General features: G+C 37.4%; 1 protein-coding gene across 1 annotated transcript; it reads right to left on the bottom strand.

The window, feature by feature from the left end:
* Positions 1-1,421: 1,421 nt before the first annotated feature.
* Positions 1,422-23,808, bottom strand: rnd2 (Rho family GTPase 2). Its single transcript, XM_047801189.1, has 5 exons — positions 23,386-23,808; positions 20,842-20,929; positions 8,382-8,491; positions 6,081-6,215; positions 1,422-1,897 (listed from the first exon to the last, which is right to left on the bottom strand). The coding sequence occupies exons 1-5, from the start codon at positions 23,497-23,499 to the stop codon at positions 1,637-1,639; spliced, it is 708 nt and encodes a 235-aa protein (XP_047657145.1). The 5' UTR covers positions 23,500-23,808; the 3' UTR covers positions 1,422-1,636.
* Between the last annotated feature and the right edge of the window lie 3,711 nt (positions 23,809-27,519).

Below are 27,519 nucleotides of genomic sequence, written 5' to 3'. Positions count from 1 at the left end.
ATTTTTTTCTGCCAAAAGTATGTAAATGTAAAGCTCGGTGAAATAAGTAAAAACGACTTGAAAGGTTTAATAACCTTAGATTTGTTTTATTGAATTTTATAATTAGAAATACCATATATATATTTGACTATATTTAAGAGTTACATTTACAACATTAATCCAGAGCAATTTACATTTTATCTCACTTTTATACAACTGAACAATTGAGGGTTAAGAGCCAGTGGACAGCAGTGGACCCTTGGTGGACCTAGGATTCAAACTCACAACCTTACAAGCAGTAGTTCAACACCGTAGCCACTAAGCTACCGCATCCCTCGATAGTATCATGGTTGTCATTATCATGGTTGTCATGATATTGTAGTTTTATTGTGATGTGAAAAGTTTTTATCAGTTTAATCAGTTTTCTTCCATCATCTTTTATCTGTGGTGAATCAGCCAATTATATATATAAAAAAAAAATATATATATATATATATATAGGTGTATTGTATGAGCTCGGCTGTGGGTGAAGCACTTGTTGATTATGTGATGATGTATACTGCAATTCTATAATGTATGACTCAATGGGTTTCGCGTCAAATAATTGCAAAGTGCTGTGGATGGTCAAACATCTGACTTGCAGTGTACAGTGTGTGCGCATTACTGCATTGCCGTTCATTAGCTTAAACAAGATGTTGTGTGGAGGAGCCGGAAACCACGGCAACAGCTCAGTTCCGCTGTGACATCACAACGGTAGGCGGGAGGCAGTTACTGTGGAAACGGCCGCCCGGTTGCCTAAACCAGCCTTTGTTTGCGTGCATGAGCACAGAATGAAACAGCATCACTTTTTCTTGACTTTTTCTCTCTCTTTTGAAAGAGTTTATTGTGGGCAGAAATATAAAATTAGTGTGAGCTCATCTTAAGCAAAACCATAGAGAGGTTTAAGACAGGATGAATAGAAAGTCATGGTGACTATGTCAGTCTTAATGCTTGTGTGGCCTTATAACTTGAAAGGCTTCAGGTGCATTGTCCATTTTAGAGTCTGAAACGAGTCAGTGAGTTAATCTCATGGCATGATTAGGCTTCAGGGCTGCTCCAGGCATCAGTAGTTCTGTGATTACACGTCTATCTTACTTTGGCAGCCAGTTCTCTTCAGGTCCTTCATCATGTGGCTTCAAGTGCAGGAATAAAATGACCTTTTTGGCATTCTGACCCAGTGTCGTTTTCTGGAGTGCATAATTCCGTACGAGTGAAGCGCTATCACCTGTGACAGCCAATTCCCATTAGAGTTACTGTGGTGAATAACGGAGTTACTAAGAATTGTAGTGATTCAGACATGTGCAAGTTAACTCTACGTATGACACTGGGACATTATGAGGCTGTACCACTGATATAAAACATGTTTCAGTCAAGGCTGAAAAATAAAATCCTGCTCTCACACATAATCCAATAAATTCTCTATTCTTTTTCCTTTTAGTGACAAAATAATTAACAACAACTGGTTAGTAAGTAGTCCTGTCTTGCATTCTTTAGCACATTTGTACAGCATAAAAGCATAGAATTGTAATTTCACAACAGACCACAGCTGTGAGAAATCCAGATTAGAAGGACAGGACACAGCTGTGTTTATTTGTTTTTGGGTTTGCTGCATTTATTTCTACATGACGTTGCAGCTCTTGGCTCTGTCCTTCCTGAGTGTAGGGGAGGGTTCGAGGGGTGTGGTGCGGGAGTTAATTGGCAGCAAGGGCTGATGGGATATGCGCTTGAGGGTGCGGCGAGAGGAGCTGCGTTTGAGGCCGGGACGCCTGACGGAGGCGAGAGTGGTGATGTGAAAGACGTCTCGCACGCTGTTTACGCACGTGCGAGACGAACACTCGGCGTACGCCACAGCACCAAGGTCTCGTGCCCTCAGACTGCCCTAAAGAGAGAGAGAGAGGGAGAGAGAGAGAGAGAGAGAGAGTGTGTTATTAATGTTGGTTTATTTTGTGTACATTATAACATTTCTTTGCACTTCAGGCTGTGTGAAATCTCTATCTGCTTCTGAAAGGCAACACAAGAATGAAAATTTACATGCACACGTTTTTTTCACTTAGCACATCGACTAATAGATCCGTAAACCTCTTTACCAAACCAACTTTCCTCTTTTCCACAGTAAATCAGTCTTGAAAAAGGCTTTACTGAACTCATAGTTACTGTATGGAGATGATCTGAACTTTTCTCACCAGAATGATGTAACTTTATAAACACACAACAACAATTAACAAGTGGGCAGCAGCTTCAACATTTATATGCAGTAGTAGGAATGCATTAAATAGGGGATTTAACTGTGTACATGCCAATGAAACATTCCCTATCACTGATAATAAAGTTTAGCAGCTGTAGGTGTTGCCATAGAAACAACTCATTTCCATTTTCGAGGATAAGAAATACTCGGAGTAGAATTTCTTAAGCCTTTATTCTTGATAATTACCGTAATTCTGGTGTGACCTGAACACGCTGGGAAATGAGGGCAGGCTGGGAGAAAGATACCAAAGGGAAAAAAGTGATTCTGGTTATCTGAAATGGTCGAGTTCTGCTACATTGTGAAGGTTTTTCGTGTTTATAGATTACAGTAATATTGTGTTTAATGTGACATTAATGAATAACAGGATTTGGTCTGATGCAGATGTTTATAGAATATTTTTTGGGTAAATACATTAGCCTCACAGCGCCAGTGAAAAAACAGACACGTCTTGGTTTTATGTGGTCTTCACACCGGGCACATTTCCTCTTGGTCTTGTTTACGACTGACTTGATTCTATTGAACCACATTTGCCTTCATCTTGCATCATCAAAAACATGCATGGAGAAAACAACATGACTCTTCATATTTATTGTTTTTCTGTTATGTGCAGTAAGGCTGGTCAGCTCTGTGTTTGACCCAGAATGTTCCCCTGTCACTCATGGTACATGTGCGTTGTGGAAATTGTGGATTTCTTCAAAGGCTAAAACACATGTGCAGGCTACATGGCTATCTGAACAAGCGCAAACCTGAATATGAGCTGTATTCCTACAGGTTGTCTCGGGTTCAGTATTGCGGTGAGCGTCCAGCTCCACATGACAGCTTTTACATGCAAAACGTGCTCTGATTCAGACTAAACTACCAGTGTGAAAGCTGCTTGTTTCAGACCCTGAGTTCCTGGTATAGGCTTTGAACCCACCACAACCCTGAACAAGATGTGAGTTATACAACACCACTAGTTATTGTACACGATGGGTCACAGCTTTTTCCCCCCATTTTCTCCCCAAGAACCTTTTCCCATTTCTTTCTCACCTCCTCGTTCTCTCTGCAACTCTCTCCATTCTAGAGGTAGCGAGCTATGAACTGCACTCTCAAGCTCCTACTATGAATGACAGGTATAACAAAAATGCTGCCTAGATAAAAATAAACGCTGCCTGGCTTCTTTTTTTTCTTCCTTTCATTTCCCACCAGCGACCTACTGCTGTACGTCCCTCTCTCCCTCCTACTCTCACTTTCCTGTCCTGTAATTATGAGCTTAACTGTCTGATTTCGTATTCCTTGGTGTTACAAAAAAAAAAAAAACAACAACACAGAAATAGAAAATTGATATATTGTTATGGTGGAATATTCTATTTTGTTGATCAAATTGTATATGAGCGCTAATGCATCTCTCAATATACTAAAGTTGGTATTTCGTTCCGTTGTGTAGTTCATCTGTGGTGCGGACCATGAACATGTCAAATGGATCAGTTGCGTTTGTAGAGCTGTGAACTTTTGTACGTTTATCTTAATAAATCCTTTGCTTCCGGCAGTCTATACCGACACATTGGTACTATTTAGTACTACTGATACTATATTGTAAATACTAATACTATACAGCACTACTGGTACGATACTGTAAATGCTAATTGATCAGCATGGTGTATTTAGGAATTAAAGATATTAGTGATATCTATTTGGACTAGTTTTCTATCGGAATTTCTTGCTCCGTTAGCCTTTATCCATGTTTATCTGCCTTGTTATAACAGGAAGCTCACACATGACTGAAAGACAATCCTGCTATAGCTTTTTGAGCCTGTGTGTGTGTGTGTGTGTGTGTGTGTGTGTGTGTGTGTGTGTGTGTGTGTGTGTGTGTGTGTGTGTGTGTGTGTATTAGCAAGCGCGTAGTTGTCAGAGCAAGTGTTACAGCTTATGCACAGAGATGAGTGCATAAGAAAACAAATTCCACTCTCTGATGTAGATACAGAGTTGACAGTTCTCCTAATGAAAATGAATCCTGTTTTGTTGGTGCAGTGTTTACTTTGGTGTCTGTTATAGTAACACTTTTGTTCTCACTAGCTTATGCCTCATGACACACTACTGAAACTGACAAAACTTTAAAAGGAAATCTGGTATTTATAGTGCAGAAATACACCATTCAGCCAGAACAGTAAAACAGTAAGAGATATTAGGTAGAAAGTTGTGCCTCAAAATTAATGTGTTGGAAACAGGACAAATGGGCAATAAGTGGCATTAACAAATCGCGATGAAAAGACGACTATGTCAGAGCACCTCTAAATCGACAGTTCTTGTGGACTTTGCAATGTTTAGTACCTACCAAAAGTGGTACAAAGAAAGATGATCAAAAGAGAACCAGCTTCAGGGTCATTGGCACCCAAGGCTCAATGATGCATGAGGCATGTGGTGATAATAGGAAGCTGACAGAACACACAGTGAATTGCAGTTTGCTCTGTATGGGGCTGCATAAACACTCACCACTCACAGTGCCCATGCTGACAATTGAAAGCACTTACAATCGGCAACTGAGCATCAGAACGGGAAAATGGGGAAGTGGAAGAAGATGGCCTGGTCTGATAAATCTAAGTTTCTTTAAAATCATATAAATAGCCAGATGTATGTGAGTTACGAGGATGGACTAGAGGAGAAGGCAGTGTGATGCTCTGGGCAAAGTTCTTCCTCTGGTCATGGCATTCCTGTGGATGTTACTTTGATGCACCACCTACCTAAACATTGTTGTAAACCAAGTACACCTCTTCCTTAATGCCAGTGAGCTTTTTCAGTCAGATAATGCTCCCTGCCAAACTGCAAAAATTGTTTTTTTTTTCAGGAATGGTCTGGGTGTTGACTTGGTCTCTACATTCCCAATCACAATCGGATCAAGCATTTATACGATTTACTGGGCAAACAAGCATGATCCATACAGAGGCTCATATAGAACTTATAGGACTAACATCTTAGTGGCAGATACCACAGCACACTTTCAGAGGTCTAGTGGAGTTCATTCCTTGACGATTGGCGATGTATCATTCCATAATAAAGTTAAAACTTACAAATGTTGGCAAATCACTTTGGTATTACATTAATAAAACACTATGGGACATAATCCACTTTCTGTCGGTCCCCAGCTCACTTCCCCTGCATAAATCCATTTTAATCCCCATTGATGAATTCTCTACTCTGATTGGTCAATATGTGTTGATAAATATTATGTAACAGCAGCGATGATAGTGGATCCAGATTCAAGGCTAATCACAGGTTTCTATTAATGCACTCAATTTAATGTTATCATCATTTCTGTAGTAACAATCTACAGAGGGACATGCATGACAGACTCTCTGTATATTTTTAAGTGTGTAATACATTAGTATTGATTGTAGATGTAGTGATGGCTCTGTAGAGACTTATTTATTTAACATTTGGAAGTAATAGTCAGGTTTAAGGAAGTTTCTCACTAACAAGTTGTATATTTTTGGTCTTGGCTGCACTTTTTCATCAAAGTCTGCTGTTGCTTTCCTTCTTCAATTTGCTAAATCCCAGGCATTAATATTAAACAGCCTGGATAGACTCATTCAAATCGAATCTAACACTACCGTCTGTCAGCTCCTCTCAGAGCATCTCATTTAGCTTGGTGTGTGTGTATGTGTGTGAGAGAGAGAGGGAAAGAAAGAAAGATGAGATTGAGCCATCTCTCTGGCGAGACCCGTTGCAGTATCTGTGTAAACAGTAATATTAAAAGCGATAGTTTTCCTCTCTCCTACTTATTGCAAAGCCTCCACACTTCTTTTTTTCTCATTTCCCTCAAGTGCACGTTCATTCTCACCTGTTCGTGTGTGATAGGTATCAGGCGCTGTTTGGACAGTTCTCGCAAGGTGCTGACGTCCGTCCTCATGTCGAGCTTACAGCCTACCAGCACTAGCTTAGCATTGGGACAGTACTCCTGAGCCTCAGTCTGCCACTGTGAGAGGGAAAAAAACAAACAACAGTTAGCAGCTACATTCCAATAATCTATAATTAATATGTGTGAGTTTTATTATTCATAAGTAATGTGCATATGCATATGGTTTATATGTGATGGAATATGTATGTAAGTGTATTCATCTTTGTATTATTATAACAAATATTCCAGTGTATTTCAATCCCATCTGTAATATATTTTGTCTGTACCATGTATACAACGGGAATCTTAATTAATTAATTGATTGATTGATTGATTGATTGATTGATTATTATTATTATTATTATTATTATTATTATTATTATTATTATTATTGTTGTTGTTAAATACAAAGTAAATTATATGGAATTAATACAAATTCTTTTTTAAAATAATTTAAATAAAATAAAATTAAATAAACTACAATATTAATATTATTAAACATATTGCTAAAGATCTTTTTTTAGTCATGCTTACCTAAGGGTACACAAACTTTTGCACCTTGTTCTATAATTAGTTATATCATGTTACATATTCAGTATGTGCAAGGAATCATTCAAATCTATCTAAACACTGTGTCTGGTGTTCTGTTCTGTTCTCTCTCTCTTTTTAGTAGCTTTTCATCCAATTTGTTGTTTCCTTCAGACATCTAAACAACACCGCTGTCCTGGGCTCTATGGCCAGCAGGCTTAGCTATGCCAGTTATGCCACTGTTCCCCTCCAGCTGAATGTGTTCAGCCATCCATCAACTCATCTCAGTGATCTTTTAGCCCTCGGCACCATCACTCACTGTGCAGTCAGAATACAGCATCACATTCCACGCCTTTCAGCCCCACCCACATGGGGAGGGGTCAGAGGTGACAAGCTAAAGTTCTTAGACCAGCACCTCAAAAAACCAAATGTGTGTTAGGAATCATCACAAACTCTCTAAACTCATGGGCTGCTCTGCCTGTGATTCTGAGCTCAGAGACAGGAATGTACTGTCTCTGTCATGTCATGATGTAAACACACGTGGGCTGAGGCACAATACAGGGCGAAGCTCCACTTGGATTGGACAAAAGAACGGCCTTAAATGCTAGGCATGCCAAAACAACTATTAGACTACCAAAGCGTGGGAATGTCCTTTCCACAGCTGCTTTTAAAGCACAGACACGGCAGGCCACACAGCTTAAACTCCTCTCCATCTTAAACCCTGCAGGGCCGTTCTCACACCCTGCGCACACCACATAATTGTTGACCTTCAGAGAAGAAAAATAGCAATTTCACTTAATCCTTTATACAAATAGAGAGATGTACACAAACCCATGACTTTTTGGTGGTGGAAGATTAAGGGCTGAATATCTGGAAATATTTTTTGAAGAGAGTGAGAGAAGAGCTTTTGTGTTCAAGTTCACATTTATAGCCCTTTGAACCAGATAATTCCTTACTCCCTAATTATTTAGATGTTTAGTTAATAAACCCATGTAACTATGATGACGTTGTAGATGATGAAACAGTGTAAAATTAAATTTAGTATAATTGTAGTAATAAAAGATTTGTAGTAATAATTAGTAGTAATAAATGCCTTACATAAATGTACATTACTTTATTAGACCCTTACATTAACTTCCTTTATACCGACATGAACAAACAAATAATTCAGCATTAATACACCATATGTAACTAAATAAGAAAACTACTTTTTTTTACATAATAAACTAATTAAGCCAAATAGTCAGTAAGCTGACAAAGTCTAAAAAACTTGTTTTTCGCTGTTATTTGCAAAATTCAGAACAGAGGCTGAAGCACATATCTAAAATTTACACATAGGGAGCAGAGTTAATGAATGTGCTGAAATTTAATATGTGCTTGTTTATGTGGACTTATTTTTAGTCCTGGATTTAGTGCTGGACTTTAGTAACTTTGTAAAACTACTTACACTTTATTAATTATTATTTTTATTCTTATTAACATTTGTTCATGTTCTTTAATGCAGGAAATGTTAATTGCATTAGTATTATGTTTATGGAAAGGAGAGAGAGAGAGAGAGAGAGAGAGAGAGAGAGAGAGAGACAGACAGAGAGAGAGACAGAGAGAGAGAGACAGAGAGAGAGAGAGAGAGACAGAGAGAGAGAGAGAGAGAGAGACAGAGAGAGAGAGAGACAGAGAGAGAGACAGAGAGAGAGAAAGCCTAGAGATGTTTCAGACCTTCTTTGTAACACTGTCCAGAGTCTCAGGCCTGCTGATGTCGAAACAAATAAGCACCGCATCGGAGTCCGGGTACGCCAGCGGCCGCACATTATCGTAATATGAAGAGCCTGTAGACACACACACACAAATATTCTTAAACAATAATAAAAGTAAACATCGGGAGGTTATACAGGTTTTATGACACTGTGCAGTTTAGTACACGAGAAAGTTTCTCTTAAAGCTTCCGGAAACAGACACTCAAGTAATGTAGAAGATGCTGCATCACTTATATATTCACAGTAATGAAGTATGAAGTAGACACTTTATTCTTTTGTAAATCCCCACACATAAGAATAAACAAAGAGACGTGGGAGAAAAACTGAACGATTCCTTTCTGTACAGAGTCAATGCAACCGTGCAGTCCAAAGAAATATTCTATTGTTTTACAATTTGCCTATTAAAATATGATATACACAACTGCAAAATGAATAAACACTAAAATGCAAATGCAGCCTGCAACACGACAACTCAAAACATAAGGAAATGTCAACAACAGCAAAAAGAAATAAAAAATCTAAACTACAAACAGATGGATTATAAAAGCAAAATCTTCCCCATGGCATTACTAGTTTTACTTGCACACTCATGCAAGAACAAGGGCACAAGCTATATCTTACCGAAGATACTGATTAAAACACAAAACACAAACACCGGGGGGCTTAAAAATCACAATAATAATAAAAAAATAGGAAAAAAGGAAGATAAAATGTTTTGTACTTGAACTTCATCCATATTTATAGGTGAACTCACAGCTTCTGTAGTCATATCAATAACAGAAAATAACACCACCAGTTGTTCCCTTCACAGATCATTTTAGCCTGTTAAAAGCTGGATGTTTTTAGAACAACATAAATTTCTCATCATAATGAACCGAACAGTAAGATTTAAGTATAGTGGCTAGATGATAACCTTACAAGTGTGATGGAATTATAAACAGTGCTACTAAGATTTTACTGAGATTCAAAATCACAAGTAGTTTATAGCATCTGATCCAGTTAGAAGGCTTGGGTTAGGATCCTGGCCAAAAGAAAGTTCAAATCCTGTCTGAGAACAGAAAGACGAGAGTGTGACCCAGACCCGTTGGCTCAAGGAAACAGCAGGCCGGGCATTTTTCACAAGTGACCCATGTTTCCACCAGTTTGAGAGTCATACAACGAGATGCAAAACGAGTTACTATTTTAAAGGTACTAGAAGAATGGAAAATAAATTATCATCCAATGTGGAGTCATTTAATGCCTATTCACACCATTCAAGTAAATGCTGAACTTGTTCACACTGTCCCTTAACCCTCAAGTGCTCAGATGTATGAATGAGATAAATGCATGTCTTTCTGTATAAGGGCTCTGGATAAATGAATTAAACAACAGTAAATTAATCAGCACCTTCCTACAAATCCACCAACTACTGTAACTTAACAGATCTGTGGCATGAAGTTTAATGAATATTAATCTTACTTTTACATTTACGGCATTTGGCAGACTCCCGCATACAGAGACGTACAAAAGTGCTTTTAAGTCTCTATCGATGAATACATTAATTTAAATTAAATTCATTTTCATCCCTTATTTGAATAGTGGCCAGATGGATAGCTTGTTGATGGTAAATCTGACCTAATGTTGCTTTTCATAAACGAGGTCAAAATTATCATGCGCTCATTTTGGGAAGAAAAGGATGAGACTGTAAGATAGGGAAAGTCCAAGCACAAGGGTAAATAAGGTTCAAGTCCAAGGAGGGCCAAAATGTTCAAGAGACAGTCTGGAGAGTAAGAAGGGAAACAGGTGCTGGTTCACCAATGGCCACTGCGTGTAAACAGACACCACCTGCTGTTAACACGTGTCTCTGGGCTGAACACGAGAACAAGGTTCAGATTCACAAACAAGTATCACGGATCTACATTTGTAACAAGGCATTGTGTGCATGCATGCGTGTGTGGTGTGTGGTTGAGTGTGTTTGTGTGGTGTGTGTGTGGTTGAGTGTGTGTGTGTGTGTGTGTGTGGTGTGTGTGGTTGAGTGTGTGTGTGTGTGTGTGTGTGGTGTGTGTGTGTGTGTGGTTGAGTGTGTGTGTGTGGTGTGTGTGTGTGTGTGTGTGTGTGTGTGCACACTTGCACAATTTTGTGTGATGTAGCCATTAAAGTAAGGCGGATGAAATAAAGGACTTTGGCTCTGCAGTAAGTGCCCTGAGTGAGGGGTCATTTTAATTCCACCTCAGGACAGATGGATGATGATGGATTGAGAGAGGGATAAAGTAAAGGAGGGAAGGTGACGATGGTGATTAGCACATCAGGTGCAAGACAAGTGTGGTGGGCAAGATGGGAAAAAGTGGTGAGAAGAGGCATTTTAATGAAATGTTTCAATTTTTCCCCCTTCACCAAACTTGTGGTTTTCTTGTGCTTTTTTTTCACAAACTACAGAGAGAGAGAGAGAGAGAGAGAGAGAGCTGAGCATCTATACACTGCAGTTAACCAAATTAAGCACAGCTGCTTCAACATCTGTATCAACCACAATTAAAAATATAGCTCAAAACACACACACACACACACACACACACACACACACACACACACACACACACACACACACACACACACACACACACACACACACACACACACACACACACACACACCCCAAAAGCCCTTCACAGATGATTTGTGACCTTCACCGTCACCTGCACCAAGGTGTTAAACCCAGCGGTTATTAGATTTATCCCATGGCTGTGATGACACTCACATTCCTGAGATTCAACATGCATTTTAAAAAGTCATTTTTATTCACATTGCTATGTATTTTATACATCATTAATTCTGGCACCACACTTAACAATGAATGTCCCAGTGACCGAGATCTTTATAATAAAATACACTGGCCACTTTGTTAGGAGAATGTATGTATAATTAAAAAAAATTATAATCTAAATTTATATTGAGTTAAAGACTTGCTGTCATTGCCTGGACTTTTTCCAGGGAAAAAAAATGCATCATCTAAATAAAAGAAAAGAATCCAATAATATAAACAGACAGATTATACAGGTTTAGGTTGATATAGAGTTCTTTACTTACAGTATTATAAAAGCTGAATATAAAACTAGTCCTAGTGTGTATGTGCAAAGGTGTGAAATTAAGTGAAATTTGAAACTGAGGAATGTGACAGGAAATAAAATCACATTTTGTTTCAGTTCTACAGATCAGCCTCATCTCATCACTTTTAATCGACTTCATTACTCCAGATAATAATAACCTTCACAGTGGCTCCGTAATACACTGTGGAACATTTAAACGTTTCTGAATCAATAGTAATATTTCATTTTCAAAAATGCACTAAGCCTCTCTAGATTTTTCATTTAAAGCTTTGTATTACATTTTGTCCAGCCTGGAAATGATGTAACATTTAGCTGATGCTTTCTGACCTCTGACAAAGACAAATTTTGGAAGGTGAGTCAAGACAACATGGCCATTCATAGTATCAGCGTTAATGTATAATAATACAATTTCAATAAATAAAATCTAAAATAATACATATAAAGTAATAAAATAGTATTTCTTATTTCAATACATTTATAGTAATATTTATTTTAAATTTATTACCCTGACCTCACAGTTTGCTTGTGTTGAGGATGTAAATACAACATAAACACAAGACCGTAAATGTTAGCATGCTAGTTTGTCGTTATGGCTCGATTACGCCCATCTGAATAATGACAGTAGGTTGAGATTAACTGCAGGCTAAACAGAGCAGTTTAGCCCCGCCCCTTTTGTTCAACTGAGGCTTGAGGTTGTTTGGGGAAATAAGAAGGCTTGTCTATATTTACATGAACTGCAGGTTCAGGGTAAAGATCAGCTGAATTCACTGGGATCATGGTGAAGGATAAAAGTCATATGTGACAGCTGACTTATCAATGTGATGTGATTTTTTTTAGGGGTACAGCGTTGACACTGGCCACCATGAGCATGAAAAAATAGCATGAAAAAAAAATACACATTCTAAGCTTTCAGCAGAGAGAGAGAGAGAGAGAGAGAGAGAGAGAGAGAGAGAGAGAGAGAGAGAGAGAGAGAGAGAGAGTGAGTCTTAAATGCTGATCAAAGCTGTTAGTGATTTAGCGCTAGCATGTCCATGTCGAGTAAGCCCCTGTGGAAAAGATCTCAAGGATGCCTGCTTAGAGAAGAAAAAGAAGATAGTCAGGGAGGAAAACAACAACCTCTTACATTTTAGATCGTTGTGATTGCTCGCTCAAAAAGCTGTCAAACCCAAAACCGTCCTCTGCCATGTGCATGTGTGTTGAAGAAGCACACAGATGTACTGTACATCATTGTGTTCTCTCAGCAACAAATCCAACACCCCCTGTGTGCATACACGTTATCCATGGATGACCCCAGCTGCTCCTTTTCCCAGTCTACACTTTTGTTTGTGTTTGTGTGACTCGTTCCGTTTCATCTTCTCTATCTCTGCCTTTATAATTAGCCAGGGAGTATCTCAGTTGTGCGTCACTGCCTGAACATGACAGAATGTAAGAGTGGCCAAAAAAATCTCACACGCATACTCATGGATCAAGCAGAAGTCAGTCTGATCCCAGATCTGCTCAAGATGAGCACATTGTGATACTGGTGGTGAATCCGATCTAAAAAAACATTCAAGCTATATAAATGCAGGAAACCCAATCAGTTAAACTCATGTATTAATGCATAAGTAGCATAAAACATTATTATAAATAGGACCTGAGTGTTTTTCAGAATGTACAGGAGTTATTGTCCTGGATACCAAATTTCTTATTTTGCAAATGTTGTAAACACAGTACTATTTCTGACTGAAAAAGGTTTATCCTTCTAGAAAAGCCTCACATATATTTTAGCATCTGTTTAAACTAATATAATGCTAGTTATCTGGAATTAGCATACCTGAAATCACATGTTTATCTGTTCGAATTTAGTTGAAGAAATTAGTTTTACATGACTATATAATTTAATATACTGTAAAGACTAAATCGAATTAAATTTATATCCAAAATTTACACTTAGGTTACATTTCTTGCCTGTGGAGGAATCTGTTTGCTCGCTAGGTCACAGAGTTCATGTTAGCGCTTAGCATTATCACACATGCATAAATGTTTTCTCATGACGTGCTCTAGAAGGCATGAATGTTTTTCAGGGTTCAAACTAAATAAAGTATGAAGAATATCGATATTATTTTGCACAGTGAAGAGTTTCAGTATACTGTCTGGGACAGCTGAAATTGAATTCCTCCATATATTCATCCATTTCAGCTGCTGTCAACCTCAATGCTACCGATTAGCGACATTTGACTGGTGGATTAAGACACGACCTTGTCCTGAATAAACAGAGATGTGAAGATATGACAAGTGAATGAAAGCTAAATAATTAAACTATCTTCGGTGGGAAAAAAAACATTTATAAAAGCAAATAGAAGGAATACTTGTAGAGTTAGGAACACAGCTGAAGTGAAACCTAGTCTTTCAAGTACAATTCGCTAATTTGTAGGAAAGATTAGTTAAACGTCAACAAGAACACGTAGCATGTTGATGCCCACCTCTGAGAATATGCAAGTATACTATAGATTTGCGTTGGTGGCTTAAATCAGTTCTAGCGAATACTGGAATTCTGTAAAAAGTAGTGCTAATTGTTATTCTTGTGTGTGTGTGTGTGTGTGTGTGTGTGTGTGTGTGTGTGTGTGTGTGTCTACAAGATGCTATTATAGATTCAAATATAAGCATGAATGTGTCACTCTGATTAGTTTAGCTGCAATGAGTACACCCTCATATCTCCACAATACAGAGAGAAACAAAAAATGGGTAGAGTGTGTAGAGTGTGTGTGTGTGTGTGTGTGTGTGTGTGCGCATGCATGCATGTTTGTATATACATGGTGTCATTTCCAATAGTCGAAGGTTCAGATTTAAGCATGAAAATGGCAGTTTGTTAACCATAAAAACAAAACACACACACACACACACACACACACACACACACACACACACACACACACACACACACACACACACACACACACACACACTTATCACAGATACAGCACGTCTAACATGAGATGCGAGTGCACTCGTGATTCGTGATACAATCAGTACATCCTGTTTTTTTTTTTGTTCAATCAGTCTTTTTCAACTTATTCAACCTATTTATCCGGTGCAGCTGAATGAAGGTCAAACTAAAATAACAACAACAACAAATCCTGTTTTCTCAGAACTCAGTTATATATGTATTATTATTCTTATTAATTCTGTTATTAAAACTTAATTATTAGTTCTATTTTTATATAATATATTTGTCTTTTAATTTTATTTAATGAATCAGAAAATTTTCAAATACATTTTGCATTTTTCTCATTCAATAACAATACTCTGTTTAAATATGTGCTGCAATAAATAACATTTTTATATTAATTATAAAGTTATAAATCCTATTTCTAGTCACTGTTTTACTAATTTTAAGTTTGAAATAGTTTGAAAAACATATCCATACAAAAAAAAATGACTAGATTTAATATGGGAAATATGAAATACACATATGACTAAATGATATTTTCACTGGTGAAGATTTTCTTAACATTTTTGCAGTGTATTTGTCTCATGGTTATTGTATTGTGGGCTTTAACTAGTTAACTGACATCATTTTAGATACAGAAACTAGGATAATGATGGACAAGATTTTAACGAGGTAGATTTTTAAAAAAGACTTTGCTATAAATATATTCTGATGACACGACTTAAAGCACAGGTCCTACATTTTGTACTGTATTTTAATGTTTTTTATTTCACTGCCTTTATCATGGCTTTTTTATTTAAGTATTCTTATGGCAGCACTGTGTGTCTTGTAATTTCAGGTCAATCGCATGGTGGCATGGTGGATTAGGTGTTGACACATTTGCCTCACACCTCTTTGGGGTTATGAGTTCGATTGCCACCTTCACCCTGTGTGTTAAAAACTTGCATGCTTCCTCCAAAGTTCTCCTGTTTCCTCAGGTGTTGTAGATCTCTACATTGTCCATAGTGTGTGAATTGGTGCGTGATTCTGCCTTACGTTGGGTTTGCACCCCGTTCAGGTTGTCCCATGTCTTGTACCCAGAGACCCCTGGAATAGACTCCAGACTCTTTGTGAACAGACAGAAAACGGATGGATGGAAGCCATTCTCGGAAGACCAAACTATGATTTTGCTTTTAATATAATATCAGAAAAAACTCATTTGAAGTTAAACGAATATTTGAGGTCACTTAAACACAAACAACAGATCACTAGAACTGTAACTAGTTGTAGAACAGCATATTTAACCTCATATTTATATTAAACATATAATGGATTTTAAAATCTTTTCAATAATTAATCATTGATATTGGCAGGGAAATAGAGAAACTGCTAACCAGAAAATAATATATAAGAATGAAAGTGGCTCAGTAGTTGGCGTTATCATAGTACATTGTCTGATAATACCATGTTTTTATAGTAGCTACCGCTGTGTGTTGCAATACCTTTGTACTCCAACAATAAAGGTTTTGAGGCAGACCTGAAAGTCTTACTAAAGTGCAACTTGTACCTTACAACTTTCCATCACTGGAGCAGCGCAGAAAAAAGTAATCTCAGTTCATTACACTTTGCCACATAACACTTCTGAGGTATTCATGCTCCAAAAGGACCACGCAGTTTATTGACCACACCATGTTACAGATCTCATAGAGACCCATCTCAGAAAAGCAACATTAAATAGAACTGGAGCTTAACAGGCCGTCAAATCCATGAAACTATTTTTTATTTAAAATAATAATAATAATAATAATAATAATAATAATAATAATAATAATAATAATAATAATAATAATAAAAAAATTAAAAAAGCAGGCCAACTTTTCATAGACCTCCAAGTAAATTTATATACTGTTGATAGAGGTTATGTTTAAAAGAAAAAAAGCAAATGGTTTAAATATAAATAAAAAAATAAATATTGAAAATGGAAGGACATGAGGAAGTGGGGAGGGACAAGGACCTCAAAATAAAAGGTCAGATAGTGCTTGGGAATCCTCTGAATTTCTGCCCAGTTAAGCAGAGACGTGATCTGGAACCCATAAACAAACTCCAGTGACAGAGAGAGAGAGAGAGAGAGAGAGAGAGAGAGAGAGAGAGAGAGAGAGAGAGAGAGAGAGAGAGAGAGAGAGAGAGAGAGAGAGAGAGAGAGAGAGAGAGAGAGAGAGAGAGAGAGAGAGAGAGAGAGAGAGAGAGAGAGAGAGAGAGAGAGAGACAGGCAGACAGACAGACAGGCAGACAAGGAGAGAGAAAGAGACAGAGAGAGGGAGGGACAGAGAGAGGGAGGGAGACAGGAAGTGAGACAGACTGGCCTCACCACTCAGCTGTTTTGGCAAAAAACATGCTCTCACATGGATATGACATGCAAACTGAAACCCAACACACGGGGACCTCATTAGTATGCAACAATATCGCTTTTTAATTATTGGCCCGATTCTCCAGATGGTCAGCACAGTCAGAAAAGGCATGCAAACACACACACACACACACCACTAAATAGTATAATATTGATTATAGTATACAAAGGGTTGTGTGTGTGTGTGTGTGTGTGTGTGTGTGTGTGTGTACTATAATATGTATACTATAATCATCCAAATAAACTCATTTGGAAATAATAAAAATACTAATTAATAAATAAATCTCAGCGAACGGAGCACAGCATGTTTCAAGTCTTCCCATAAGTTGTTCTACATTGATGAGGCATTAAAATTAAAACCTTTTTTTTCCAGCTTGGACCTAACACAAGGAACAACAAGCTGAATCATGTCCTTTGAGAAAAGTTGTAAGGTCGATTTATACAGAAATAATGGATGAAATATAAATAGGCAACAAGCCACATATTGATTTCTAAATAAAACATTACCAGTATGACTGCTGTCGTAAGTCCAGAGGAGGCACTTCAGCCAAAAGCATAGAGAGAGAAGTGATGAATTGTATATAATTTAGTGTAAATGTTTCAATCAGCCTTTACATATTTACAAATATTACATCTCTTGACTTTTTTAGGCATTATATATTTGTACAGCTTCGAACATTGAGTTATGGGACCCCACCATTAATCAGTGTTGTATAGTTGTACTTGTATAGTAAACACAGAATTCAAAGCCAGGTACCTCATATGGTCGCACAGTCCATTTTTTATAGACTAAGCAAAATTTGGGTGCTATCCAAGCCTACCTACTTGTTTTGAAAACTATAAAGTCTGTTCCCAAGGCCTAAAGGAGAAAGATTTATCCTCCGACAGACCGCTCCCAGGAGACAACCACAGAACCAGTTTTCCCATGGCAAAAAAGAGCACATAAAGGGGGAAAAATCAGAACAACATTATTACAGGGTGAGGAAATACCCCACTGGCTTTAAATGAGAGTTTTATATGTCACAGTCACTGAGAAACTTCTAAATGTCAGGACAAGTGTGTGAGCAGCCTTCCAATTTAACAGCCCGCATGCCAAGATCGCTTCTGACACACACACACACACACACACACACACACACACACACACACACACACACACACACACACACACACACACACACACACACACACACACACACACACACACACACACACAGAAAGCTGTTCCCAGTGTGCACCTTACAGACTTCTCCTGAGGTTCTTGTTAACACACCAACATGTTGGCAATTACAGGGTCTGAAGACCTGACTAAATCCATAAAGCCATATTTCATAATGAAAAAGTCTATTTAAAAACAATTATAAAAGACAACCCAGCTCATTATAGCTGTTTACTGCTCTTGGTAGAGTTAACCACTTTCCAAGCATAAAAAAAGTAGTAAGTGCTTTCACTTTTCAACTTTTTCTGCAGAAAATATGTTCACGAAGCTTTCACCAACTAATTAGACTCAACTTCTGAAAGAAACATTTAAACAACATTTACGCTTTAAAGCCAGACTGTTGCTGTATGGAAGATCAAGCTCAACCTTCTGTTTACCCTTCAGTGTCAGGTTCTCCCCCTCTCTCATTAATTTGAAAGCTTTCTTTTCACCAAGAAGTTCATTATTTTATTATTAGAAAGTCAGTGAACAGCTTCAGAGTGGCACATGTTTGACCTTTCATCAATAGATCACAAATTGGCAAAATTGGCCATGTTGTTTGGGAAGGAGAAATGATGTAAAGTACTCTCTCCTGTCAATCACAGTCACAGGCCAGTCATTGACATGTGTGAACTCATGTATGTGGAAGAGGGTAGATAGCATTCTCGTAAAGTGTGTCATTCTGCCTTGGGACATAATGTAGCTTGCTTCTTGTGCCTCAGGAAGCATGTGTTAGCACCTGAACTTTCCTGGTTGATAGCTATAATATGACGAGAAAACTGGTTGGTAGGGGGAATTCACAAGTGACCAGATTGGAAGAAAAACAGGGGCAAAGTCCCAGGAAATGGATAAGCATGATTAGGTACAACAATACAAAAAGGGATGTGGTAGCCTAGTGGATAAGGTGTTGGACTACCGACTGGAAGGTTGTGAGTTCGATTCCTATGTCCACTGAGCTGCCACTGCTGGGCCCCTGGGCAAGGTATTTGTATGAAAAAGATATGAAAATGTAAGTCACTGTGGATAAGGGCGTCTGCCATATGCCGCAAATGTAATGTATGTACCAGTGTTAATGCTCTATCCTTCAATGAAACTTTTACCATCAGTACAATTTTTAAGCAAAAACAAAAAACAGGAAAAACTTGATCAATGACAATTCTGTTTGAATTCATCGGAGTTAGTAAGTCAACACTTAGTCAGCAGATGCAATGACATGCATGAGCTTTTAACCAGCCAACACCCTTTTAACTTGTAGGAAACCATAATGTGTTACAGAACTAGCCATTTATCTTGGGAGCACGCTGTGTCTATGTATGAAAATGGGTGAATCCAGATAAAGGTGGAAGAAGAAACGTGCTCAAATAGATATTCATCAAAAAGCACAGCATTATGAACCACACAATTGATCATAAGATTATCTGGTCTGCTGTAAGGATGGACGTACAAACTTTGTTTAGCAATGCCTCACCGATTCATACTTTCTGCATTCACAATAGGAGTCATTAGTAGAAAGACGGTTTCAAATGTTTGTAATCAAAGCAGAAGTCTTGAAACATTCAAAGCATGCATTCTCTGTTTTCCCCAATGTTGATTCATTCATTCATTCATTTTCTACCGCTTTATCCGAACTACCTCGGGTCACGGGGAGCCTGTGCCTATCTCAGGCGTCATCGGGCATCAAGGCAGGATACACCCTGGACGGAGTGCCAACCCATCGCAGGGCACACACACTGTCATTCACTCACACACTACGGACAATTTTCCAGAGGTGTCAATCAACCTACCATGCATGTCTTTGGACCGGGGGAGGAAACCGGAGTACCCGGAGGAAACCCCCGAGGCACGGGGAGAACATGCAAACTCCGCACACACAAGGCGGAGGCGGGAATCGAACCCCGACCCTGGAGGTGTGAGGCGAACGTGCTACCCACTAAGCCACCGTGCCCCCCAATGTTGATTCAATTTCTGGTAATTAATCTGAAGTCTTTTAGTAAAAAATTACTTTCATATAAAATGTTTATTGAGAACAGCAGCATTATATCAAGATTATTGAGGTTTTGAAACAATAAAGATGATCTTTAGGTCATTAGGTAAGGATCTTTAGGTTGAATAATTTTTGGAAACACTATCAATCAACACATATTTAACTTATGATTAGAAAATATATAACAATCAAAAATCCAATGCAGATCATTCCACTGGTAACTAAGCTGGCATGTTGTTTTTTTCCTTGGTTTTCAAAATTCTCATCAGTTTGGACAAGGTGTATCATAAGCTTCCAATACTTTTGACCTTTACTTTTGATTAAAAGTCACTGGACCTGTGCTTACTACAAGTTCCAGTTAAGTCTTGTACACATACACACACTTAGACACTCATGGGGTTTCACAGGCTCTCAGATTACATTTATTACACCAACGACACAAACTACTCGCTTGCAAGCTTTTTATCTCAAGTAAGAGCATGCAAAAGACCCTTGTCAGTGCTAGTATTTCATCCATCCAGTATACTCATTCTTCCATCCATCCATCCATTCATCCAGTCTACCATCTATCTATCCATTCATCAACTCATTCATCCATCTATTCATCCATCCAATCTTCCCATCCCTCCATCTATCTATTCTACCCATTCATTCATCTATCCATCAATTTATACATCCATTTATCCATCCATCCATCCATCCATCCACCTATTTATCCATCTCCATCCATACTAGGAACACATTCACACAGATTTTGGACTTCACAGCTTCAGATCTGATGAAACTTCTCATTTTGCTGGCTTGGAGCTTTGCATTAGAGCTGTCAAATACACTGTACTCACCTGACGTGTCCCACATGTTCAGCTCAATCCGGTGTTTGTCAATCTCAAAGCTTGCAGTGTAGTTTTCAAACACTGTGGGCACATAGCTCTGCAAAGGCAGAAAACAAAGTGCTGTAATATACGTCCTCTCTATTGACCGTTTTTTTGTAATCATTGTTAAAAAAGGTCTTTCATGTATACAGTATTAAAGTGTGTGTGTGTGTGTGTGTGTGTGTGTGTGTGTGTGTGTGTGTGTGTGTGTGTGTGTGTGTGGCCATGTTTGGAAGGATGAGAATCATCATAACTTTATACTGATCCACAAACACTGAAGAAAATGTTTCAATTACTTTATTTAATTGTTTATTTATTAATTTGGCAGGGTTCAATGGACAGCAACTGTCCCGTAATTAAATGCCCTCTCCAGGCCTTTGGCAGATGATAAAAGCAGAGCATTCTAGATTTTGGTCCTTTTTAAGTCAGATTTGTAATTAAAATATTACTTTTTAAAATTTTTTCACTATAATACACTGAAATGTTTATGAAATGTTTTTATACTATAATACACTGAAATGTTAAGATCACATCTTTATTTCTTTTCCTAAAGAATCACTCAAACAGAAAATGACTTTCAATTGTTTTGAGTAAAAACAGACACTTGAACATTTTACATTCTCCGCACTACACTTACAGTCTCCAAATTACTTTGTGGTTATGTATTCATTACATAACAGACAGCAACATGTGGTTTAGCACCCTACTGCTTAAATGAACAAGCGACCTTGTAAAATTCTTCCTGTTTATTAAAGTCACAGGATGCAGGTCTGTTAGTGGTACACAAGAGTACAAATCCACAGCAGGAACAACTCTGGCTAGAAATCTACAATGTAAACTTCAAATAAAGATACTGTAATGATTTCTTTTATTTTTTTTTTTTGTCTAGATGACCACCAGAACAACTCCACTTGTTCACCATCATATGTAGTTATAACAGACTTTCCACATAATCAAACCGCTTTTAAATAATGTTTCATTTGAAAATATTGTTCAACATAATGATGGATTCTGTAAAGCGACATTTACAGAAGGAAAGGAGTCTACAGTGTTGCTGAGTTATAACAGCAGTAAGTTTTCCTCCACAGGGGAGTCTTCATTTTTGATATGGACTTGTAAAGAGGGGAAAAGTCAGGATGGTGAGGGAGTGACTATTTGTAGCTTAAGGAATTTGCTTCACATATGTTCCACAATATTAAATGTAACTATAAACTGTTAAACGTGCAATGTGCTTTTAAATATTTCATTGAAAATTAGTATCAGGAAATTGTTGTGGTAATAGAGGAGTAGGTTTCTTCAGCATGTGCTTTATTAGGAAAATAATAAGCTAACTATTTAAGCTTTAGTCCTCACTTACATGTACCGGATCTGTTTTGTAACTTTTTATTATTTATTTTTTTATATTTTATACTCCCTCATTTATTGACCTCATATTCTTCAGGTAAACTGAGACAGTAAAAATGCAACTTGAATAAATATTATAGGCCTTCAGTTCATTTGGTCTGATTTCTCTCATTAAATTGTGCCAGCTTTAAAGAAGACAGCAACAAAACTGGTCGGTTTCAACGGACATTACACCACTTCTGAAAATGATACTACTGACATTTATTTTAGTCTAAGCTATTTATTCTCTGGAAATCTGGAACCTGATAACCCATAATAATGCTAATAACTGACAATGCTGATTAGCTGAGAATCGTTGTTTACCTGAAGCCCTGGGAGCCATTTTATAATCCAAATCCATGACACACTGTATGAGTAATCTTACTTGCATGAATTTCCAAATAACTTTGAGCTGATGTATTAATGTAACAGAGACAATATGTGGTTTAGTGACATTCCATAATGCGCCTCATTTATTACAGTCACACGATTAGCCATGTGAACTCATAGACTATATTTCAGTTGTTCACTGATATATTTTTAGCTGATGTATAATGCTTTTTAATTAATTTTAATCTCTTAATGAATAAATGTTATTTTTTCTTAATGTTGTCATATACTTTGTCTTTATATGATACTGTAATATTTCTGAATTACAAAAAACTCTAAATTTTAAAAGATGAGATAGGGAACATTGAATAAGTGTCCCATTAGACATTTTGTTTTTGTTTTTTTAAACAAAAAAGCAAGTTTACTGAATTTTCACTTTAAAAATTAAATATATACTGTACAACACAGTAGATCTAATTATAGCATGCTATTACTAAAGCAGAATGAACAGGACTTGTTTTAAGGGTCAGATTGTTTCAGTACCAAGAATACACAATTCCAAAGTCAGCTGTTATCCGAAAAGACATTTTAGTCAAACATATTAAATCTCTTGAACCTGTTGACGCATAACGACATGCACTTGACCTGGAAAACTTTACTGGGTTTCCCCAAATACCCTAGGAGGCATTTAACACCTTAAGCACAAGGCACATCGTTGTGTGTGTACAGTAGATATGTTTGTGTTTGATAAGTTGTTCTCCTCTGATCAGTTTAATCCAAAAGAGAACCCAGGTTCCTTACCTCAGGATAGCTGTCTTTGGCAAACACGTGCAGCAGTGCCGTTTTGCCGCACTGAGTGTCCCCGACCACCACGATCTTACAGCGACTGATCTGTCCCTGTCCCTGTCCCTCCATGAGCGCACCGGTGATTGCGTCCCCGTCGGAGCCGCGCGCGCACAGCCGCAGTGCCGAGCACCATGCGCTGCTGACGGCCAGAATGCGCGGCGGTGAGCGAGAAACCGGGGTAAAAACGTACAGAGTCCGTTTGTGGAGCTCAAAACAGAGTGGTGCCTTCTGAGCGACTGAGAGAAACAGCACTACGACTCACTTAAACCTCCTCTGACTGTAGATCAGCCTCTTGGTTCCCACAGTGACGCCGCGCTCCCTGTAACCTCTTCAACATTCAGCCGAGCGCGTGGCTCACGCCTGTCACCTGCTATGCATAACCACGCCTTCAGAATCTCCGGCATCCAATCAGATTCCAGGGCGTGTTCGCTTTGTTCTCATTCATAACATGTATGGATGTGTAATAAAGGTTGCAGTTATACAGGTATCATCCCTTTGAGAAGAAATGGTTAAACATTAAACTTACAGTAATTTCTATGAAAATGATTATCATAGAAATTCCATTGATTTGATATCATTCGATCTGATTCATACAAAAGCAATGTTTTTTTAAATTTATTTATTTTTATTCTAAGCAAACAATAGGTGATTCAGAAGAAAAGGCTATTTAGCAGTGTCTTTAAACACAAGGGCCTCACCCATATCAGCCCAGCCCAGATACTGAACCAAATTAAGTTGAACAGACTTTCTGGCATGTGAATCTGTGCAAGAGGTTTTCTTCTAGTTCTTTCCTGAACAAGTTTCCTTCTAGAAGTATCTATGGCCATGCCTTCCACCCTGAATGTCAAGATTTTCAAGCATTTTTCATAACCAGTTTAGAAAGGGAACCTCTGGGTTTGTTCACTACAACACTTCATAAGGACAATAACATCGGTTGTTCATATGTGACCAAAGAAATCCAAGCAGACAATGCAAATAGCACTGCCTCACACAGGGTGGAATATAATGCCTTATTTATTGACTTATCTGTCTGAAGATGAAAAGGAACACAATGACTTCAGACATCACTGAAATGCCTCCATCTGTTCATTTACAAGACAATGTCTACTGGGCTGTATACAATGTAACTAGCACAATTCATCTTTATACAATGAACAGACAATTCAATCTAAAAGTTTTTGTTCAGTGTACCAGAATCTGAGAAAGAACAGCTGTGGAAATCAGTTTGTGTACAACTACTAAAGGTTATTTATTGAAAACCTCCAGAAGAAGAACAAAGAAGTCACATCAATATATGTTTTTCATATATGATGGAAGTTTGTGCCCAGAGACCCCTGAAATTGGCTACAGGTTCACTGTGACCCTGTGTAGGATAATGGATGGCTGGATTATGTAAGTGGAAAGTCATCACATTTGGTAAACATTATGTGGGATGCAGCATTTTACAAGGTTTATACCCTGAATCCATGCAACATGATATGACATGATATGACATATGACATCATGTGAAAATAAGATATTTAAGTGGATTAAATGCAATTGCATTTACATTAAGTAGAATTAAGTCATGTTACTTATTACTGAAAGGGCTCATAATATTACTAATAATTACTCATAATTTTATTAATATAACATGTATCCCAAAATGTGACAGCCAAATTTCTGGTCTGTAATCAAACCTACATACAACAAAACAACCTTGAATATACTCTCCTGATATTTCTAGAGGTTGTTACGTGTTAAGTAAGTTTTATTTTAACAATATTCTTTTAATATATTTTCTTATTATATTTACTTCCTTTCACTAAGCATATTGCACTGCCACAGATTCCAGCTTCAAGTTTAGTGTTACAAGAAAAAGAATCCAAAAGCTGTTCATTGGAACCAGTCCGGCGTGATATTCACATTTAGCTATTTGCATAGGACATCATAATAAAGAAACATCCAAGAAATCTGACACACTGCTTTATCATTTCTTCCTTTTGTCCTTAGGGTATGCAAACCTTTACACATAGTAGGCTATATCTGATCTTCACACCAAAAAAATTCTGAACTGAAGAGATACAAAAATACATCCACAGAGCAGTGTCTTTATTTTTACCCAAAAAAGTGCAAATATACTTAAATCATTTGAATATATAAATGGGATTCTTTTTGATTGTTGGTTTCTAGCCAAAGGTTAGTATCTATAGATTTTAAAAAGGAACTGTACTTACAAATTGTTTTAGAAAGTTCAGCATATATCCTGGCTGTATTGAAGTTAATACAAATAACAGCTTTCATAGTTATGTTTATTTTACTCTAAAAAGCCTGAATTAAATTGGATTACTGTTGTGTCATATATAAGCTGAAATTTATTTAGAATTAAAGGGGGGAAAAAGACTCATTTGGTGTTATTTCGGAAATGATTCAGCATTAACATTGTGTTATCTGAGTTACTTCAGTATCCAATTCCAGCTTCATATCCCCACCTGCTGCTTTGCTATCGCCATTGCAGATGTAAGCGACTAATCATTTTATATTACCACTTAACCGTGTTCTTTTAGTTTATTTCTGTGTAGAAGAAATGGATTAGTAGATTAATAATATATAATTGATGCACATATGTAGTTTTCAGTCTTTATTTCTGCAAATCTTCCTTTCACTGCAATATTAGTGTTTTCTCAGAAAAGACTGCCAAATCATTTCAAATTTATTTCTGTAATTTTACTTAGTAAAATGAATCAGTTCTATATAATGTACAGTACAGAAGGGAATATGCTCGATATCCAACTCTGTATTAGAGACTGGACTTCTTTAAGGTACAGTACAGACTAAAATCAAACTTCCTACAACCTCAAATATATATTTTAAAAATGTATGTATGTATGTATGTATGTATGTATGTATGTATGTATGTATGTATGTATGTATGTATGTATGTATGTATGTATTTATTTATTTATTTAAGCTACTTACAAGTAGTCTAATGGACTCTGCGATTTACCCAACAGGATAAACCTTGAAAGTTCTACACAGATCCCTGTAAGAAACCCTTTTCCTTACAAGAGAACTTCTAAGCAAGGCACAGGTGTCAGGGTCTCTGCTTCAAAACTAAACTTGGTTTACTCTCTGTGTAGAGCTTTGCATGTTCTCCTTGTGTCCTCATGGGTATCTTCTGGCTTCTTCAGTCTCCTTTTATCTTCCAGGAACATGCTGAAATGAGTGTGTGTGAATGTGTGTGCATTGACTGACATCTACTGTGTATCCACAGTATAGGCTATAGATCCAGAAGAATATAGTCAATCAATCAATCAATCAATCAATCAATCAATCAATCAAGACATGTTCATGGGAATATGTGTGTGTAAAATAACAAATGTGTAAACAAAGCTTATGTTAGAGCCAAAGAACAAAGATTTAACTAAAAGATATCACTTGGCTCAGTAATACTATTGTAAACATATAAATACATTAAAATAGACCGAATAACGATGTTCTTAAATAGTAAATAAATATTTCTCTAAATTAAACAAAGTGGTGCAGTGATTCAGCATGTAGAATTGCTGTCTCACAGCTCCAGTGTCCAAGATGAAAGGTTTTTCCAGCTGCACCACTTTGTTCAATTTGTATATTTGTCAGAAACCAAATAATCAAATCCTTTTGAGATACTGAACAACTCAGCGTGATTTAAGTCGAGTGTCTGATGGTTTAGGGTTGCAGTTTGCGCAATGCTAGACTGGAACCTTGAAGCATGCAGTATTTGAGGCAAATAAGCCAACAAATGATGCAAGACATGACTAACTGACAATATTTCTTGGTATTTAAATATTGTGTAACTCAGATCTTAGGCTAAACACTTCCTGTAAATGCTGACCAATTCACTTTATTCAGGACAAGTATGCAATCAATGACTTTTTTTTGTGTTTTGCGGAGGATTGTGGGTTTTGTAAAGTAAAACTTGGACGTCACTAATCAAAATCTGTCCAGGTTTGCAGCTAAAATTGACAGCAATTTTAACAGTAGTTGATTCACAAGATAGTGGGAGTTTACAACTTCCAAGATCCACAGTCCAGTGAAAAATTCCCTTCATGTGTTGATTCACCATAT

This window comes from Tachysurus fulvidraco, chromosome 15 (genome assembly GCF_022655615.1).
Source record: "Tachysurus fulvidraco isolate hzauxx_2018 chromosome 15, HZAU_PFXX_2.0, whole genome shotgun sequence".
NCBI classification, from domain to species: Eukaryota; Metazoa; Chordata; class Actinopteri; order Siluriformes; family Bagridae; genus Tachysurus; species Tachysurus fulvidraco.
This window is presented reverse-complemented; position numbering and strand designations above follow the sequence as displayed.

Excerpts from the sequence above, each read along its gene's own strand:
- rnd2 (XM_047801189.1), bottom strand. The coding sequence starts at position 23,499 with ATGGAGGGACAGGGACAGGGACAGATCAGTCGCTGTAAGATCGTGGTG. Across the intron at positions 20,930-23,385 it reads CCAAAGACAGCTATCCTGAG|AGCTATGTGCCCACAGTGTT; the intron begins GTAAGGAACCTG and ends CTGCCTTTGCAG. Across the intron at positions 8,492-20,841 it reads GAACATGTGGGACACGTCAG|GCTCTTCATATTACGATAAT; the intron begins GTGAGTACAGTG and ends GTGTGTCTACAG.